The sequence below is a fragment of the Ovis canadensis genome, chromosome 24, assembly GCF_042477335.2.
Source record: "Ovis canadensis isolate MfBH-ARS-UI-01 breed Bighorn chromosome 24, ARS-UI_OviCan_v2, whole genome shotgun sequence".
In the NCBI taxonomy this organism is placed as follows: Eukaryota; Metazoa; Chordata; class Mammalia; order Artiodactyla; family Bovidae; genus Ovis; species Ovis canadensis.
This window is the reverse complement of record NC_091268.1, coordinates 54808901-54828161: the sequence shown is the minus strand read 5'-3', so window position 1 is coordinate 54828161 and position 19261 is coordinate 54808901. Positions and strand designations below refer to the sequence as shown.

Sequence of the window (19261 nt, the reverse complement as noted above, 5' to 3'; positions counted from 1 at the left end):
ATGTTTGACAAGATTATTCAAGCCTCATAGAGGCTAACAGTGGCCTACCATTGCTCCTAGGGACACCCTAGGTGCATAATTTCAGAGCACCATCTGGGAAATGGAGCTAAGCCCATGGAAAACAGCCTCTTAGTCCTCTAGCCACCAAGCTGCACACGGATGGGCTTCTTTTGGGCTTTGCTGGTGGCTCAGTGTTAAAGAATCCACCTGCCAGTGCAGGAGACCTGGGTTCAATCCCTGAGTTGGGAAGATCCACTGGAAAAGGGCGTAGCAAACCTCAACAGTGGAAGTCCCAGGGACGGGGGGCCTGAGGGGCTGTGGTTGACTAAACCAACAGTGCTTCTACTATTAAGCAGCGAGTGCGCGCTGGGGCCCTGCCGTCGTGTCTATGGACACGGCTCCCCTGGCCATGGGATTCTCCGTGGGAACACTGGAGTGAGTTGCCCGGCCCTGCTCCAGGGGAGCTTCCTGACCCAGGGATCTGACCCACGTCTCTTGTCTTCTGCTTTGGCAGACGGATTCTTTACCACTGGCGCCACCTGGGAAGCCTATTAAGCAGTGAAAGTGAAGTGAAGTCACTCAGTCGTGTCCGACTCTTTGCGACCCGTGGACTGTAGCCCACCAAGCTCCTCCGTCCATGGGATTCTCCAGGCAAGGATACTGGAGTGGGTTGCCATTTCCTTCTCCAATTAAGCAGTAGGCTTTGCATTTATACACTTAAATGAGAAGCAGGTTATCAGCTGTTGTCCCTGGAAATGTGGGTCGCTCTGGTGTCCAACCACGCAGATGCTAAAGCCGCACTCCAGCTCTCCAGTTTACCGCTTTGCGCTTATCCCAAAATAAATAAATAAATGAATAAGCCTGCTGCAGAGGTGCCTTTCACACCTTCATTTCTCTCTGCCTAGTAAAAAGCCGATGAAAATACATTCTCGGTAACGTGCCATTCATTTCCAAATGTGCAGGTTCTCAAGTATGTTATAAATGAGAAGAAAAGAAAGGGCTGGGTTGTTTGTCAAGCTGTCATATTACTTTATTTATCGTCTCTTGTCAATAGAAAAGTCCAGAAGTGTCTTGAGATAACAATGGAAGTGCATGTAAAGATACCAGTGTAGATGGGGCGTACTGCTGTGTGTCCTCCCATTTTTCTCTCTTCCTACCGTTGGACAGTAAACAAGAAGAACTGAGCCGGCTGGTGTAGACTCATCCGGAGGGAGCAGGGAGCGCTTCCGTAATGGGTGTGCCCCCGTTACACGCCCCCAGCCCCACACACGGCCCCCTCCATCCCCCACTGCAGCGCCCAGTGCCTTCAGGGTTGTGACTGGGTTCTGGCTACTGGTCGAGAGAGTACACGGTGTTTGAAAGGACAGCAAAGCTTTCTTAGCTCCACACACAACAGATTATCAACCCCAGAAACTTACACAGCCCCCTCACCTGTTCCGGGCCTGGGTGAGGAGAAACTAAAAAGTGAGTCTGGGGAAAGTAAAAGGTGGGAGGGACATTCAATTTAGTGAATATGATTTTTCCAATCAGGAGAAAATTCATGCTGCTTATTTCAGTTTTCAGAATAAAGTGCATCTTAAAATTGCCCAGGTTCTGCCTTGAGAAACTCACCTCTTAGAATACGAGACAATGGCCTGGTTTGCCTGCTGCACGTACACCATTTATTATAGTACATGTTAACAAATAATAATAACAATTTCTATGAGTTCTTGGAGATCATATATATTATATATATGCACATATATGGGGCTTCCCAGCTGGCACCAGTGGTAAAGAGTCCGCCCGCCAGTGCGGGAGATGCGAGAGACGTGGGTTTGGTTCCTGGGTTGGGATGATCCCCTGGAGAAGGAAGGGGCAGCCCACTCCAGTTTTCTTTACTGGAGAATCCCGTGGACAGAGGAGCCTGGTAGGCTACAGTCCATGGGGTTGCGAGGAGCCGGACACGACTGAGCATCTGGGCTCACACTCATGCACGCACATGCCTGCTTACACACACGTGTCCCCTCATCTCCTGAAAGCCGCGTGCCCTGGAGGGGTCAGCTCCGCGGGACCCGAGCTCGCAGGACGCCGGCTCCCTGCGGCACGCACAGCGAGATGCTTCGGCGTGCGGGAAGGCGCTTCACCCCTTTGCCAGGCCACCTGAGTAATGCAGACAAAGCTGACAGACTCCATGTGGTTGCAAAAGCAATTGCTGAGCAGAAAAGCCACTCGATTTTCTTTAAGTGAAATGGCTCGGAGCTGTTTCACCCATCTCCCAAAAGGGCACCAATGTACCTAGTTGTGCAAGGAAGAAGGTTAAGAATCATAACAAACTGACCGATTAAGTGGTGTTCTTATTGCCAGAAAGCAGTTGAGAATGGTGGGAGGCGGCCGGGGTGCAGAAGCTGAGCTACACAGCTGAACAGCAGAGGGGCTCCTGCCGCGCGTGTCTGCTGAGCTCTGTGCACAGCGAGAGGCTTCTTGGTCAGGACTGGAGGTCAGGCTTCTTGGAGGTCAGGATTTTTGCTCATATATATATAGCCCCGCATTCCTTAGCAGTTGTTCCGCCAGGCAGACGCAAAGCTGCGTCTTCAGACACTGAGCAGAATGGCCTTGACTGTCTGTGGGAGAGCTCCAGTCCGTTTGGAAGAAACAGCAGCGGGTGTCTCCTGGCGCCAGGCTGTCTTTCTCACCCTTCTTCCGCTGCCCGGCCGCCTGTTGCCCCGGCCCCCGTGCGCTGCCCTGCCTGCCCTTCTAGACGGAGGCGCTGGGCTCCGTCCCAGGCCCAGGCCCGTCCTCTGGTCTTGACCCCGTGCTCTCACCGCAGAGAGGGGCGGGGGGCAGCCTCCCGATCTGGTGCCGGTGACCCACCGTGGACCCCCACAGTGCCCTCTCGCCCGCCTCACACGCGCATGCCGTCGCCCCAGCCCGCCCTGGCTCCTACGCTTTCACCCTGCTGCACGCTCCGCCTGCACCCAGACCTCTCACGCCAGAACGTGCAGGAGCACAGGCCCAGTTTCTCCTCCTCTTCCCCCCACCCTCCTCCCTTTCGCCTCCTACCCTCTCCACTGTGGCTTTCCTCCCCCGAGTCCTTCAGTTCCTTACTGGACGAAGCCCAGACTCTGTAGACAGCCCCCTGCCATGGACAGCCTCCCCTGAGGCCACCCACGGACCCCAGCTTCCCCTCGACCTTCAAGAAACACTTACAGTTTCCCAAACACGCCAGCCCAGTTTCCACCTTCCGTTCCCGAAATGCCTCTGCCCCCTCATCTGCCTGGTGAACACCTAGCCGTCTTCCCGGGGCCTGGCCCCAGCCTTGCCTCGTCCCCTGGAGGGACTCACCCCACCACGTCCTGCTGCGTGCCCTGCTCTGCTGCCCGCTCCCCACCCCAGCTCTTCCGGCCCCACAATAACCTGCTAGTTCTGCTGACTCGACTCTTCCTCCATAAACCCAAGCCGCCTCGACATCACTGACCTCTGCAGTCAAACCCCAACCCCCCCAGCACCACGCTTACAGTGCCCGGCACTGTGCCCCAGAAATAAGAGGCCGCTACTGCTGTTACCACCCTTCAGCAATAAAGCCCTGATAATAATGGCCAAGCATGTTCTGAGACTTAGTTCTTCCTTCAACAAGTACCCACAGTGGGGCTTCTGCAGCCCAGGCGTCTGTTTTGTGCAAAGACGACCAGCACGCCTGCACTCCTCATCCCAGGGGGTGGACACCCCACAGGCCAGGACGCTATGCAAGCTATGGTCGGCCCTCTGTACTTACAGACCCTTCATATACACGGTCCCATACATGGTCCCTCCCCTCCAGATACAAGGTCCCGCTGTACACACAGTCCCACCGGATACGTGGTCCCACTGGATACGTGGTCCAGTGGGACCAAATGCTTGCATGGGCATTTTCACCTGCCAGAGCCTGGCACCCATAACCCCAGCGTTGCTCAAGGGTCAACTGTACACCCTGAAGTGGACTGCTGGGTTGTACGGTAGTTCATTTTCATTTTATTTGTTTATTTATTTATTTTTTTTGAGGAATGGGCAGCTGTTCTGAGAGCGGGTTGTGTGGGTAAGACAAGTGCATGTCTCTCTTGGGAGCAGAGAGGCAGGGACCAAGCACGGAGGAACAGCCAGAGGCTGCTGGCGAGCCTGGAGACCGACGGGCCTGCCGCCTCCGAGGCAGCTCGCCGCCCGCACTGCCTTTACCTGGCCCTGCCCTCTCAGACCCGGCAGGGCCCTCTTCCAGCTCGCTCCTACCATCGTGCCCAGTCCAGTCCACCCACACTGCATGTGCTCTGTTTGAGAACATCCCAGTTCCCGTCACACCTCCACCACCCAGTCCAAACGTGGCCGTCTCCCACAGGCTCGTGGGGTCACCGGGCTGGCTTCCCGCACCCTCCTGTGCCCCGCCCAGTCCCCAGAGTCAGAGCCTTTGCATCTGGATGCCTTCGGCTGGTTCCCCACTTCGGACTCTCGGTCAGCACCTCCCGCCTCCCTGTGGGCTCCCTGGCTGATGTGGCTTGCGTCCATCCCCACTAGGCCATCCCCCGAGGGCACAGTCTTGACTGCCGGGCATCAGGGCGCCTGCCCTTCATCTGCTGTACCTGCAGTAATCCCACAGCTTAGCAGTTCAGGTACACTTTGAACTTTTTTTTTTTCCCTGTCTGAGTGATTCAATCTTCTTTAAATGTACTGTTTAATTAAATGCATTCTGGACAGCTCTCTCCACTCAGCCTCTCTGATGACTGAGGGTTTCCTGTGGGGGAAGCCGGCTCAGATGGGGCCCCAGGTCCCCCTGCCAGGAGCCTTTCCTCCCGGGACTACAAAGCATTTGCCTTTCTGCCTTTGAAGCTGCCCGGTGCCCACTGCTGCTGACCTCGGCAGAAACCCTCTTCTTGAGCCTGTGTCTCCATCTCCCAACCACCTGCACAGCCTGGGAGACATTCAGTGAAGATGCTAAAGTCTCAATTAAGGAAATGCTCAGGGGAAGGAGCGTTCCAGTTAATTTAATTTTTGGTTAACTGAGCACAGCCAAAGTTTTTATTGAGAGGCGGCATCGTCATGTAAAAGAAAGATTATGAACTTAGGATGAAGACATTTGTGTTTAAAACCCATTTTCTGCCATCTGAAGTCACGTGACTTTGGGGCTCAATTTTCTCATCCATAAAAGGGGGTGCTAATAGCCATCTTACTAGCTTGTTGTTAGATTAAATGGGGCAACATTTGTGATGTGAACATGTAGCAGAGTTGGGCGGCCTTGTGGGAACTTGGTGAAACACACTTTTCTTCCCGCTTCCCATTTTGTTTTCATTTTTCTTGGAAATAATTCTTACTACACTGGCATCTGGTTTTTTAAACATGTTTTTTAATGCAGAACACTGGAGGAGAAGGTAATTTTCCTGGCACTGGTAATAGTGACTCGTTATTGTAGAACATTTATGAAAAAGCAACCAATCGTTGAGTATCTGTGGAGCACTTTCTGTATCTCAGATGCTGTGGGAATAGCAGAAATGAAGAGGTCATTTTATTCTTTTTCAAATGCCCAGATAGTCTTTGCACTTTTCTGCTAAGAATTGAATTTGGGTGGGGGGAAATGGTAGAAATGTCAGCTTAGTGGGTTAAAAACACACATCTGTGACTTCCTCTCACTTGAAAAAGAAGTGGAAGCCCACTGGGAAGCAGACTTAGGTCCACGGGACAAGAAGGAGCCGCTGGGGAACGGAAGATGAGAAGAACGTCTGGACGGAGGAGTAGTGGCCTTGGGGCAGCGGAGAGGGCTCTCGGCTTGGGGACACCCAGGACAGACGCAGCCACCTTGGGGCTGCTGCTAACACAGCTAGAAACGGGTCAGTTCGTGGTTTCTGTCTGGAGCAGTCTGCTCCCTACCTCCCACTGTGCGCAGAGTGCTCAGCAGGTAAAGCAGATGGACGGTGGGGCCGACAGACAGACAGGAGAGGAGCCACTTCCTTCTGAGAGGGAACGGCTCCCAAGGAAGAGCTCTGCGCGCTGGGGTTCAAGGGCCTCTGGGAGCAGCCCTAAGCTCCCCGCCCGACGGAAGCCAGGCTGCCCGTCGACAGGCACACAGTTCACATTTCGGGGGTGCGGCGGGCTGTTCCATCTTTAAGTCTCTCTTTGCTGTCCTGTTTAATCCACGTGCTCACACAGGTTTGAGGATGGGCTGATGCCTCCCAGCCCCCAGTGCAGCTGCTCACGTGACCTGTCCTGCTGACCCAACAGCTGAGGGGCCTTGAGCTCCTTTCATCGCCGGGGCAGTGAGAGCCACATGAACAGAAGTCCCCATCCCATATGAATCCCCGTTACCAGCAGCTTCTTCCTTTCCCCTCCTGGGGTACCGGCTGTGTCCAGTTCGCCCGTCCCCAGGGGCTGTGGGCTGGCCGCTGGCCAACCGACCTGGTGGGCAGTCGGGGGCCAGTCTCCGGGGACCGTCCCCCCAAGCTGGCGGGACAAGTGCTGAGCACAGGCGCCGTCTCGGGCGCCCGGCCAGTGGTGATTAAGGCCACATTAGCACCTTGCTCGGCGACCTCCCCGTGCCCTGCTGCTCTCCTTCACGTCATGCGACTGTGTGCAAATATTAGCTCCTTGGGTTGTTTCTCCTCATCAGCGACTTTCACAGATGACAGGCAGGCTGCTCATGTGACCCACGTTCCCAAGCCCTTGTCCTTTGTCGCAAACGCTGTCTGTACGCGAAGATCTGACCAGCAGCCCCGCGGGCCCCGCAGTGCCACCCACCCAGGGCGCCAGCTGTCGGGAGGGGCAGGCTGCCCGGGGCTTTCCAGGAGGCCTGAGGGTCCAGGGAGCAGCCTCCCGTTAGCATAGTCAATATGAAGGTTGAAAATTGATTTGGTGGTTCTGCCTGCAGCAAGCTTTTTTGTTTGTTTTAATTCACACGAACCTTTCATTCCAACATCTTGTCCCGGTGAGTCAGTGAGAGCGGGACTCAGTGCTGTGGGGCTATGACTAGAGGGCGGTCCTCTTTCCTCGCCTCTCCTCTCTCCACGGCCCTGACCGCACTGCCCGCGGTGGAATTGACCAGGGGGCCCCTCAGCCACTCGCGCGGGCATCTCTGCAGCCTCAGGTCCTCTGGGAAGCATTTTGCATTTGCCATGACGTCCACTTATTTTTTATTTCCAGGCTCATCTGTCTCCACCTTTATTGAAATTCCTGTTCTCGAAATGTTTGCTCAGTCTCCGTTTTCCCTGGATAAACAGTAGTCACGCGCACTGGGCGCAGTTTAATTTTGATATTACACATATTTGAGAAAAGAGTTGCAAAACCATCTCGTGTTTTTTTCTCCCTTGCCACCAGAGGGATGAGCTGAATTATTTATAGCTTGATACTCACACAACGGAGATGGAGTCAGGGTGTTTACACTTCAGACAGAAAGGATTGCACTGAGTGCTTGGTTCATGGGATGTGTTTGCTCCGGGGTCACATTCAGGCCCACATAAGAGAGTGGCCACTTCCCAACCACACACATACCCATGAGAGGGCCTGACCCATGAAATAGTTGTGGAATTGGATGGATTTGAAAGTAGTGGCTAGACCAGGTACCTCAATCAGCAAAGTCTTTAACTGATAAATAAGGTCAGCAGTGGAACATGCTTGACCGTGTGAAGGCCGTCATGAGCACGCTGGGCAGAGGGGCAGTGAGAGCTCTCAGTTTCCGGGGCTTCTGGGCAGGACGTGTGCTCATGGGCTGTGGGCTCCAACCCCGGCTCCTGTGGTCAAAACCACCTGACCGGGACCCCAGGAAAGGCTCCTTGGGGCTGGGTCGGGCCCAGAGGTGCTGGCTGTCCTGTGGGAGCGGCTCGATGAGGTTCACGTCTGTGCCCTCTTCTCTCCACGTTCCCGTCGGCGCCCCGTCTGTGCTCCAGAGGCCCCCTTCATGGCTTCTGCTTTCTCTGCCACAGGAGACGCTGGCACGCCTGAAGCCATGGCCCCCGTCATCGTGGTCCCCCCGAGCAACAGGAGTGTGGTGGCCGGCTCCAGCGAGACCACCTTGGAGTGCATCGCCAGCGCCAGGTACGCAGCTGGCCCCCCGCCTGCTGGGCGTGGCCCGCTCCCCCAGCAACAGCGGCCCGGCCGCGGGCACAGCGCATCAGGGAAGATCGTGCGGACCTTGTCCAGGCCTGTTCTGCAGCATCCATATTGGATGCAACGTTTATACTAGAAGTCGGCGCTTTCACTATGGGTCAGGCAGAGTGTCCTCTGAGATTCTGGCTGAGGAGCAGAGGGGAGCTGAGGCCTCTGAGTGCAAAGGAAAGCGCTGACCCCTTCTTCTGTCGTCCTAGGTGCTCTCCACCCAGTCGAGTGTGGCCGCCCCACACTCGAGTCCCTGGGATCAGGCCTCCCATGTAGCGTGCCCCCCAGCAGTGCTTATTCCACATTCTTTTCCGGAGCCAGTGGAACCGTTAGCACTTATGGTCCATTGCTGCTGCAATTAGCTATCCTTGCTCAGCAGCCCTTGAGCAGAATGTATCATCCACGGGTGCCGTAAGGGAGCAGAGCTGTGTCTGGATGGATTTTTAACTGTCCATTGTTCAGCCCACCATGGTTCCTGGTAGAATGATTATTGCCACCTACGCAATCCACAGTTACCGCCACTAACACCCCTTGTTTCCACAGGCCCGTCCAGGAGCTGAGTGTGACCTGGAAGAGAGACGGAATGAGGGTCACCAGTGGGCTCCACAGCTTCGGGAGGCGCCTCACCATCAGCAACCCGACCTCCTCGGACACTGGGATGTACGTCTGTGAGGCGGCCCTGCCCGGCAGCACTTTCGAGCCCGCCAGAGCCAAAGCCTTCCTTTCTATCATAGGTAAGGCTCAGACGGGGCGTGGCCCCACACCTCAGTCTGGGAAAACAGAATAGTTAACTCCCGTATTCCACTCACTTTATTTTTAACTCAGCACATGGAGGTGAAGTTTGCCTCCCAGATTCAGCCTGTTCTTTCCCAAGAACATCAACGCATTCAATCCGAAGAGTTGATGTTCTGAATACTTCCGAGAAATGTTCTGAAAACTTTGAATCGTAAAGCTTGGGAAATAGAGTGTCAAGATCTTTGGCATATTTATCGCCTTCGGATACTGGTCTTTCTGCCACGAGGCTTTTCTATAACTCTTATTTGTCTGTTCTGATCAGTGTTCAGAGATTAATCTGTTACCATTATATTTTTTACTTTCTGACCCAGAAGAAAGTCAAAGAGTCTTGAATGTTCCCTTTTGTTAAACTGAAAAGTGAGAGCAGAGAGGTGTCCTAGGACCACGTGTCATCCTGAAACCGAGACAATTAGGCGTGGTCCGGCTGCTCTAACCCCTGGGAAATGCTGGTGTTTAGGAGGTGTGCGTGGTACGCCAACTAAGGGGATCCTCTGTCTGTTTTCAGGTTATGAAAAGATTGCACTGTATCACGAGGCAGGGCCCATAGTTCTCGCGTGTTTTAAGCCCCTGTTAGGACCCACAATGACTATGATCACCGTCGCAGTGGCCTGTCCAGGAGTGGTGGCCGCTGCCAATGAGCGGTGCCCGCGGGGTCTGCCCAGGCGGGACAGCCCCTGCTTCCCTCAGAAGATAAGGCGGGTGAGAACGGGAAGGGAAGGTTCTCAGGAGCAGAAAGCCTCTGAGAGCAGTCACTTCTCACGCATTAATCACAGACCCTGCAGTCTGCCTCTTTGCAAACTAAGAAAGGACAGAATCCTGTGTCTTCACAAGACATTAACAAGTGTGAAGAAATGCTGCGTAACAGGACGTCCACGCCACGTTCCTTGCAGTCACGAGGAAGCAGCTCTACGGCCCGAGAGTGACTGTCAAATGCATGCGACGCGAGCCTGCCCGCCGCTCTGAGAGACACTCACGAACTGTAAAGCGTCGGCGAGGCAGGCCTGAGTCAGATTCCGCACCAGGGGGCCAGGCCGGCTCCCTGCTGCCTTCCTCATCCACACTTCACAGCGGTCCATCCTGCACCCCGTTTCCCCCTTCTTCCGGGGGTGACCTCCAGCTGTGTGAGCACAGCACATCGCAGGTAGAGCCCAAGTTAGGGTCTGTGGCATTTAAGCCTCCAGCAGACGGGGCTGCATCATGTTAGAACGGTTGCTGTTGTCATTGTCCAGTCACTCAGTCACATACGCGACCCTTTGCCACCCCATGGACTGCACGCCAGGCCTCCCTGTCCGTCACTGTCTCCCAGAGCACATGCGAACTCATGTCCATTGAGTCGGTGATGCCATCCAACCGTCTCATCCTCTGTCGTCCCCTTCTGCTCCTGCCTTCAATATTTCCCAGCATCGGGGTCTTTTCTGATGAGTCGGCTCTTTGCATCAGATGGCCAAAGTATTTAAACAAGAGAAGAAATTTATCTCCCTGTGAACTAGAACATTTGTTTCCATTGTAACTCCCTTTTAAAATATTTAAATCAGTCACAGGAACTTGGTTCTGCATTTCCATCTGGATTCCAGAGCAGATTGTTACTGTATTCTCCGAGTTGCCACCTGTCCATATTCCAGCTTTTAAGATACACGGACAAACTTGCATCTCTATGATGTTGATTTAAATCCCCTTTATTCATAAGAATTTGCTGTGACAGGTGGAATTTTGTGGTTGAGTCCTGGGAAGGCCCTGAAGAGCTAGTTCAGAGTGATTCGGGAGATTGCAGCCCCGAGCCCCGAGACAGTGGAGGGAGGGGTCCTCGAGAAACACGGGGCCCGGCTCTGTGGCGCTGTCACGGGGGGAGCCGTGTGGGCAGCCGTCGCCATGAACATGCCGATGAAAGGGAGCAGGCCCAGGCTGGCTCCCCGTTGCTCTGTTTCACACCAGTGAGACCAGACAGGCGAGCTGTGGCTGCGCACCCCGCCCGCCAGCTCCTCCCCTGGGCTGCTTCATGTCTGAGGTTTAAGCAGGAACGTGGGGTCTGACTGCAGCAGCGTCATGGACGTGGCTCTCCCGGGGAAGGTGACCTCCTGGGCTTGGCGATCCGCGTTCTCCTCCACCCGCCCTGCCGCAGGGTCCATTTCCTTTTGTGCCCGCTGTCTGGGGTCAGGGTGTCCAGTGTGTGGGGTCAATGCTCCCGCTGTCTGGGGCCTGGGTGCCCGCTGTCTGGGGTCAGGGCATTCAGTGTGTGGGGTCAGGGTGCCCACTGTCTGGGGCCTGGGTGCCTGCTGTCTGGGGCCTGGGTGCCTGCTGTCTGCGGTCAGGGTGTTCAGTGTGTGGGGTCAGGGTGCCCACTGTCTGGGGCCTGGGTGCCTACTGTCTGGGGTCAAGGTGTTCAGTGTGTGGGGTCAGGGTGCCCACTGTCTGGGGTCAGTGCTCCAGCTGTCTGTGGCCTGGGTGTCCAGTGTGAGGGGCCAGGGCGCCTGCCGTATGACAGGTTGGAATTGCTGGAGTTAACCCCCCAGGAGCATGTTCGTCCAGCACTGTGTGGCCTGGTGGGGAGGAGGGGGAACTTGGAGACCAGGAAGATGCATGTCCATCCCTAAAGGAGTGTTAGGCTCCTGAGGCCTGTGATCATCTCCTCTCTATCTCCTCAGGTAGGGGGTTTCTAAGTGTCGTCTCGGAAATTATATGAAGTCCAAAAAACACAGATGACACATTCTTCCTTGAAGCAGCACCAGCATGGCAGGAAGACCACCGTCTGTGTACAGCACAGAGATGTGGGTCATCGGCCCCCAGGGCACGTGGCCGAGGTGAGGGGGGGTAGACGCAGCCCGCAGAGGTCAGGGAGGCTCTGCAGAAGGAGCAGGTCTGGCCTGCAGATCGAGTCTGAATTTTCCAGCAAAGCGCCTTGAGTAGGACATTCCCTGCGGAGGAACTAGGGCGAGTGGGCGGCCTCGGTGTTGCTCAGGTGAGAAAGGATCACAAACTCAACACCTTAAACTAACACAGACGTGTCGCTTCCCAGTTCCCGGCCTCTGAAGGCCGCAGCCAAGGCCGCGCTGGGCTGGGCTATGTCTGGAAGCTCTGAGAGGGTCCACCTCCCGGCTTGCCCAGGAGCTGGCAGATTCAGTTCACGAGGCTGTGGAACTGGACCTTGTTTCCTTCCGAGCTGTTGGAGGGTCATTCTTGGGTTCTGGAGGCAGCCAGCATCCCTGGCCACAGCCACCTCTGTCTTCAGAGTCAGCAGCAGGCCGGGTCCTCACGCCGCAGACCTCTGACCGCCCCTCCTGCCGTCCCTCTCGCTTCCAGCCAGAGAAGGTTCTCTGCTTTTAAGGGTTCCTGTGATGAGGATGGGTCCACCCAGCGGATATAACGTCTCCCCATTTTTAGATTGATGACCTCAATGACGTTGGCAGAGGCCCTGCTGCCATGCGGTGTAGCCTGTTCTCGGGCGCCGCTGACTGGGGGTGGACACCTTTGGGGGGCGTCCTTCCCACCCCAGTGGACAGAGGCACCAGCGTGTGGATGATGGTGGCGAGTCAAGGGCCCACCCTGGGCTCTGCTGCTTCCTGAGACGGTGGCTCTGGAGGTGGGGTGGGGGAAGGATGGCTGAGGGGGTGTCTCGGGGCCATGCAGTGAGCCCTGCTCAGGACGGGCCCTGCAGCTCAGGCCAAGGGGTGCAGGGAGGGCAGAAGCCGAAGCCCAGCATCAGGGGCGGGAGAGCCGGAGGATTCCTCACGGGGCGCTCCCCGGGGGTGTCCCTGCCTCCAGCTCTGAGGAGCTTCTGTTGATTGGAAGGTCAGGCCCTCTGCCTGTGGCCCCTGGCAGAGGTCGGGGACCATCTGCACAGCCGGCCTAACTCACCGTGTCCACGGGACAGGAACGTTTTCCGGATGTCTGCATACGGCTTCGGAAGAGGTGACAGTTTAGTTTCGGTCCCCAGTTTTGCGGGCTGCGGCTGTGACCCGCTTTTAGAAGTCGCGTGTGAGCCTTCATTGGCAGGGCGCCCTTTCTGCAACAGGGCTGTTGCCGATGAGCTAGGGTACGCACTCGCCCCGAGAAGTCCACAGCGAGGCTGCCTCGTCCACAGCAGACTCTCCCCGCCAGGCACCTCAGCGTCTCTTGGGTGATGTGCCCTGTACTCTCCCTGCCTGTTCTCCTCGTAGCTGACAAGTAGCTGAGGGTGGAGAGGAGAGTCTTCCGAGCGCTGCAGGGCTGCTGGAGGATGGGGTGGGGAGATAACGGGCAGAGGCAGGGCACAGTGGGATGACCGTCGGAAGCCGGGAGGCTCTGAGGCCTGCAGCAGCCCTAAGTGTTCAGCCACCTGGAAGGCTTTCTGGAAAAGGCAGGAGAATCAGGGAATGAGCGAGCAGACCTGGCCTCCCTGGATTCAGCCTCTGAACCCTGCCTGGGGTTCGGCAGCAGAGGAGACATGCTCGGCCAGCTCTGGAGACCACTCTCCCAGACGCGCCCAGGGAGCCTCGGGGTTGCAGAGCACGTGGAGCCGGGCGCCAGGGCGCTGGCCAGGCAGGGGCAACTGCGCTCGGAGCAGAGAGGCCTGGCCAGGCACCCGCAGCCCTAGAGCCAGGCCTGGGCCAGCCGCAGGCGGGCTGCTCGCCGGCGTCTGGGAGCCCCGGACACTGCAGAGCCGAGAGGACAGCCCCAGGACACCGCTCGGTGTGCCAGTCAGCACCTGCAGTTTGCACCTCTGGGCGTCTGGTCCCGTGGGTGCTGAGCATCTTACGTGTGGGGTTTTACCGTCAAAATGTGACTCCTCTCGGGAGACCCTCAAGGGATGCTGAATGAGAAAAGCCGGTTCCGCACGGCCAGTACTGTGTGACTCCATGTGTGTAACGTTCTTGAAATGACACAGTGAAGAGACGTTGAGCAGTTGAGGGTTACCAGCGATCCCGGTGGGGCACGGGGTGGCCGAGGTCGCAGAAGGGCAGCGTGGAGGGCGGACTCCTTCGGCATCTCGACCGCGGTGTGGGTGCAGACCGACATGAGCTGTGGCAGTGCACGGGACCAAATACATACACGCGCACACGCACACACGCACACGGGAACACACGGGCGCACACAGGAACACACGGACGCACACGGGAACACACGGGCGCACACGGGAACACACGGGCGCACACGGGAACACACGGGCGCACACAGGAACACACGGACATACACGCACACACGGGAACACACGGGCGCACACGGGAACACACGGGAGACAGGCAAGGCTGGAGGGGTGGGTGCCGGGCACGCGAGGTGCCCCCTGCCCTGTGAGCGTCGGGAAACCGAGTAGAGGATGTGGGGACTCTCTCTATTATCACAGCTGTGTGGGTCTCTCCGGCGATCCCAAAGCAAACTGTGGCCGATCACAGCAGGTGCCGCTGTCTCAGCTTCGGCCTTTTCCTCTCCCCTCACCTCCCTGGAGCCGGACAGCAGGGGCAGGAGTTGGCGTCAGCGTCCACGATGACTGCGGCCGGGCAGGGTGCAGCCACCGGGTCGTCAGGCTGTCGCCTGTTCCTGCGGCCGGGTGGTTAGCGCTGCTGGCGTCACTGCCGACGAAGGAGACGTGGTGGAGTGAGCGTGTGTGAGTGAGCGTGTGTGAGTGTGCATGTGTGAGTGTGCGTGTGAGTGTGGGTGTGCGTGTGAGTGTGCATGTATGAGTGTGCGTGTGAGTGTGCGTGAGTGTGTGTGTGAGTGCATGTGTGAGTGAGCGTGTGTGAGTGAGCGTGTGTGAGTGAGCGTGTGTGAGTGTGCGTGTGTGAGTGTGCGTGTGTGAGTGTGCATGTGTGAGTGAGCGTGTGAGTGAGCGTGTGTGAGTGAGCGTGTGTGTGTGCGTGTGTGAGCGTGCGTGAGTGAGCGTGTGTGAGTGAGCGTGTGTGAGTGTGCGTGTGTGTGAGTGTGCGTGTGTGTGAGTGTGCGTGTGTGAGTGAGCGTGTGTAAGTGAGCGTGTGTGAGTGTGTGTGAGCGTGTGTGAGTGTGCTTGTGAGCGTGTGTGAGTGAGCATGTGTGAGTGAGCGTGTGTGAGTGTGCGTGTGTGAGTGAGCGTGTGAGTGTGCCTGTGTGAGTGTGTGAGTGTCCGTGTGTGAGTGAGCGTGTGAGTGTGCGTGTGTGAGTGTGCATGTGAGTGTGCCTGTGTGAGTGTGCGTGAGTGTGCGTGTGTGAGTGAGCATGTGTGAGTGAGCGTGTGTGAGTGTGTGTGTGTGTGCGTAGTTGGAGACCAGCCTGCTGACGGGGAATCTGCAGTATCCTTCGAGGCCTGGTCTACACACACACAGCCAGGTGGAGCGTCTACCCCCATCTGCAGCCGTGGCCTCGGCCAGATGGGCTGCTTCCAGCAGGTCATTGCTGCCTGAGCGATGCAGTGATTGCAGGATTGACACCTGCATGCTTCCAGGGAGGGACTTGCAGCCTTGCCTCCTTCATCATGTCTCTGAAACACTGCAGTTCTCATTTCTCTGTTTCCTCCTTTAGGCCCCCCCCATTTAAAGATTTAGTCAGTACAGAAGGCAGGCCAAGCTATAGTATCCACAGTCACACAATCAGAGTTGGAAACAAACCTGTCTGGAAGACAGTACCCAGAAATTATCACGAGGAAAGCGAATGACCAGCCGTGGTTATCATGATGATGAAGACACTACTACCTTAATACTCGACAAACTTGGCCATGCCAATGTTGAATTCCTGCTAAATAAACCAAGAAAAATACCGCAATTTACTCTCCAAGGAAATTCATTGTTTAATACAACTACTGCTTTTCTGCTGTTCATCCAGCCGCAGGCGGGCGGGCCGCGTGTCTGGAGATATGCAAGTGGTTGCGTTTCCTTTGCTGCTGAGGATGGATGAGAGCCCCATTTCCTTTCTTCTCTTAACTATGATTTTGCCTTCCACTGAAGCATTAAATCTATATTTTGGAGAAGAACTGCTAAGACCTTGAAAAATACGTTAATAGGCTGCCCCGTTCCCTGATACAGGCCGGGCACCTGCCTGTGGTGCTTTATTTGACAGATTTCGTGAGTTGTTGTTTAGTTTAGACACTGAAGCAAACTAGCCTATGAAATACTGTGCTGTAAATATAAACCTGTATGAACCTCATGGGATAGTCCTTCTAAAATGTGATTAAGATATTCCATGATTCAGACACATAACTGGAAAGTAGCCGCTGCCCTGAGTAGTAATTTGCTTTCTGAAACCTTGGACTGTAAATTGCCTTTGGACCCTGCTCACTGAATTCTGAGTTTGTGTGCACGATGGTAGGTAGCTAATGAAGTTTTCAAAAATAGTTCTATAAAAGGAGCTCAAACTCTTTCAGGCTGTAAGGGTCTTCTGAAATATATCTCTTTGGCTTAGGGGCTGTTTCGGTTTTTTTCTTGTTTTAAGAGCCACCCTATTTTACCGTGGAACCCGAGAGTCGGATATTAGCAGAAGTGGAAGAAAATGTGGACATCGTGTGTGAAGCCATGGGTGAGTGAGGGGAGCTGTGGGGCGGGGGTGCAGGTGAGCCATGGAGGGTGGGGGAGCCGCGGGCGGGCACACAGAGGCTGTGGGGGGAGCTGCCACGTGGTGGAGGACCAACAGGGCATCTCCAGGGCAGAGCCATCGTCTGGGCAGCGCTGGCAGGTGGGCTGTGAAGGGGAGAAGGCAGACGCTTTGCCTGGAGCAGAACTCAGCTGCTGGACGTGCAACCTTGGGGAAGGCCTTTGATCTTGCTTAGCTTTTGTGTCCTCGCCTGCAAAGCAGGGATAAGAATATTTACCCGAAGGAACAGCCAGAAAGCCTTAACGGCATCCATCCCAACAGAGAGGGGCCAAGTCTTATCCTCCTGACTCCCTTCAGAGGCTCCAACTCCCCCAGAGTGAGCCTCCCAAGACTTGGGGCAGGAGATTCCTTTCTCGTCCCCGGGGTGAGCTGCTGCCCACGTCCGCTCCGAGGGGAGAGAGATCGTTCTAACTTCTTGAATAGGAAATCTTCCTGTTTTTCTGGCCTTTCAGCTTTTGACTGACCTTTCTTCTGTCACGGGGGTGATTTGACCTCTTGCCTTGACCCTTCACTGGCCATTGCTCGTTTTCCACGTCCAGCACACATGTCGTCACACTAGGCCTCCAGCAGGGCCAGGCTTTCTGCGGTGATTTCATAATCAAAACCGCCCAAGTGCCCTGGAGAGGATCAGGGAACGAGAAGGACCTTTGACGTTAAGACCTGTGCGTCTTAAGGGTTTCAGCTCTTCTTCTAAGAGCTTGGAGGCTATTTCCCAGCAGTTCTGGGAATCTTCTGGAAAGCACCCCCTCAGGCGCAGAGGCGGGAAGATGGAGGAGCCCCTGTTGTAAAGTCACCGCCTGGGCTCTGGCGAGGGCGCTGCTCTCAGATCCCCGGACAGGCCAGATCCAAACCCACATCCCCCAGCTCTTCTTAGCCTGTGCTTAGGCCCGGACCCGAACAGATACAACTGACCTGCAGGGAGGGAGCGGGGGTGCCCCTCGGTGGTGTGGAAGGTCAGCATAGACACGGGCGTCCAGTCCCCGCCCCTGCATCCACCAAGCCTCCTGCAGAGATGGCTCCAGCCCAGGGGAATTGGTTCCTCAGGGGCTCCGGCCCCTGCCCCAGCAGCTCCCGGAGCGCTGTGTCCAGCCCTGCTCGGCGCCCTTCTCTGTGACCGGCTCGACCCACAGGGATGGCGCCAGGAGGGGAGAGGAGGGGTCCTGTGAACTTCCTGCGGAAATCTTTTCTTACCTTGGCCCTATTATTCTCACTTCTGTCTAAACACCAGTTTTTTAAGGCCAACAACTCTGTTAAAGTGAAACTATAAAATATTTAGAGTGCTTCTACCTTAGAAACAGCAGTCTGCATACTGCAGGGATAAGATTTCTGTTTATGACAATAAATTGCCCCCAAATAGAACTATTCCTAGCTCCCTGTATACTAACAATTGTTTTTCTATAAATGGCAATGTTAGGCTCTCCCTTTGACAAGAAGATGCTTTTCTTGCATGATTTCTGCAGAGTAAACTGCTTGTTAAGTACGGGCTTATAAGTACATACTGAACAGGTCTTTCAACATTGCGTTGCCGTCATATAATTCACTGCTTTCTTTTAATTTTGACAATGAAACCACAGCAGCATGCGAAGTGGTTCTTCTTTATGAAAGCTACGTCGTGTAATTGCTATTATGAGACTTTACATGGAGTGGTTGCTTTTACCTTCAAATGAATTTTTTTAAATTTCCTGATTTAATGAAAAGTGACAGGAAGCATAATGAAGGCAAAGAACAGAATCTGAGAATACATTATCCTGAAATATCCCCCAATATTAGCTTTATTTATTAAAGAAGACGTCTTCCACCTACACAGTATCATAAGTGAACAGATCTGAGTGTGCCTTTCAGCGTGAATCGTGTCGAGATGTTTTATTTAAATTCATTTTATATTTAGGGAAGCTGAGGCACAGAAGGATCCAAGATCTAGAAATAAGTCAGGTGCTTCCGCATTTTTCCAACAACCAGCGCACTGTGCCCGGGAAGACCAGGACCCCGTCTCGAGTGCCTCGGTCTGTTCCACAGACGGCCTCCCTGGTCCGCCCTCTTGGGTGGCCTGAGCCTTCTCGGCTTCAGGAGGAAGGAGCAGGGAAGCTGTCTTCCCTTTGCCAGATCCCCGAGGATCTAAGGGAACCGAGAGGAGGCCCCGATGTGTCCCAGGCGGCAAAGCCACCAGGGATAGAGCATTTTCATCCGGTAGCCTGGTCACCTGCATTGACCGCACCCATTTGGGGGCCAAGCAACAGAGGTCCTCATGCTCTTGGGCCAAGGAGAGCCCCATCATTTACAACCCAGGGTCTGCCCCGGGGCCTTGTCCACCGAGTACACCCGCCTGGCGGACCCCAACCTCAAGCCTCCTTCCAGGTGGCGAGGCCGTGCGCAGCTCCAGTCTCACTGCTCGGGAGTCTCGGCCTCCCCTGTGACATCACCAAGATGTGGAGGGGGCACCCAGGAGGGGCAGCTGGGCCTCGAGCCTCCATCTGACGCTGGCCCACCCGCTCTTGGGTGCAGGCATGGGAGCATCCCCCCCCACACCCCGTCATCTCTGCACCAGCCTGGTCTCGGGGCCACGGTGACGTCTCCCGAATCCACAACCTGGACCAGATACACCTTGCATGCTTGCTGCTTGAGGTCGTCCACCAGGCCCCCTGTGCATGGATCAGTGACTGATCAGTGCATGGATCAGCAGCACGTGGATCAGTGACCCCGATTCCTGAGACAGGGTGTCGTAGTCCCAGGCTGTGCGGTGAGCACGCCCCCTGGGCCGGGCGCCGGGAGGAGCTTATGTGCTGATGCGATCGATCTTCACAGTCACCTTCGAGGGGGGACACCGCTTCCTTCCCGAGTCCCAGGGAACTGG

The 19261-nt window shown here is 55.6% G+C and overlaps 1 protein-coding gene across 1 annotated transcript in view; it reads left to right on the top strand.

Annotated features, from left to right (window-relative positions):
* SDK1 (sidekick cell adhesion molecule 1) overlaps positions 1–19261 on the top strand; it is a 724823-nt gene that overhangs the window by 531589 nt on the left and 173973 nt on the right. Inside the window, exons 6-8 of the mRNA XM_069569592.1 lie at positions 7914–8025; positions 8629–8819; positions 16252–16335. Of these exons, the coding sequence (XP_069425693.1) occupies positions 7914–8025; positions 8629–8819; positions 16252–16335 (387 nt within the window). The remainder of the gene's footprint in view (positions 1–7913; positions 8026–8628; positions 8820–16251; positions 16336–19261) is intronic.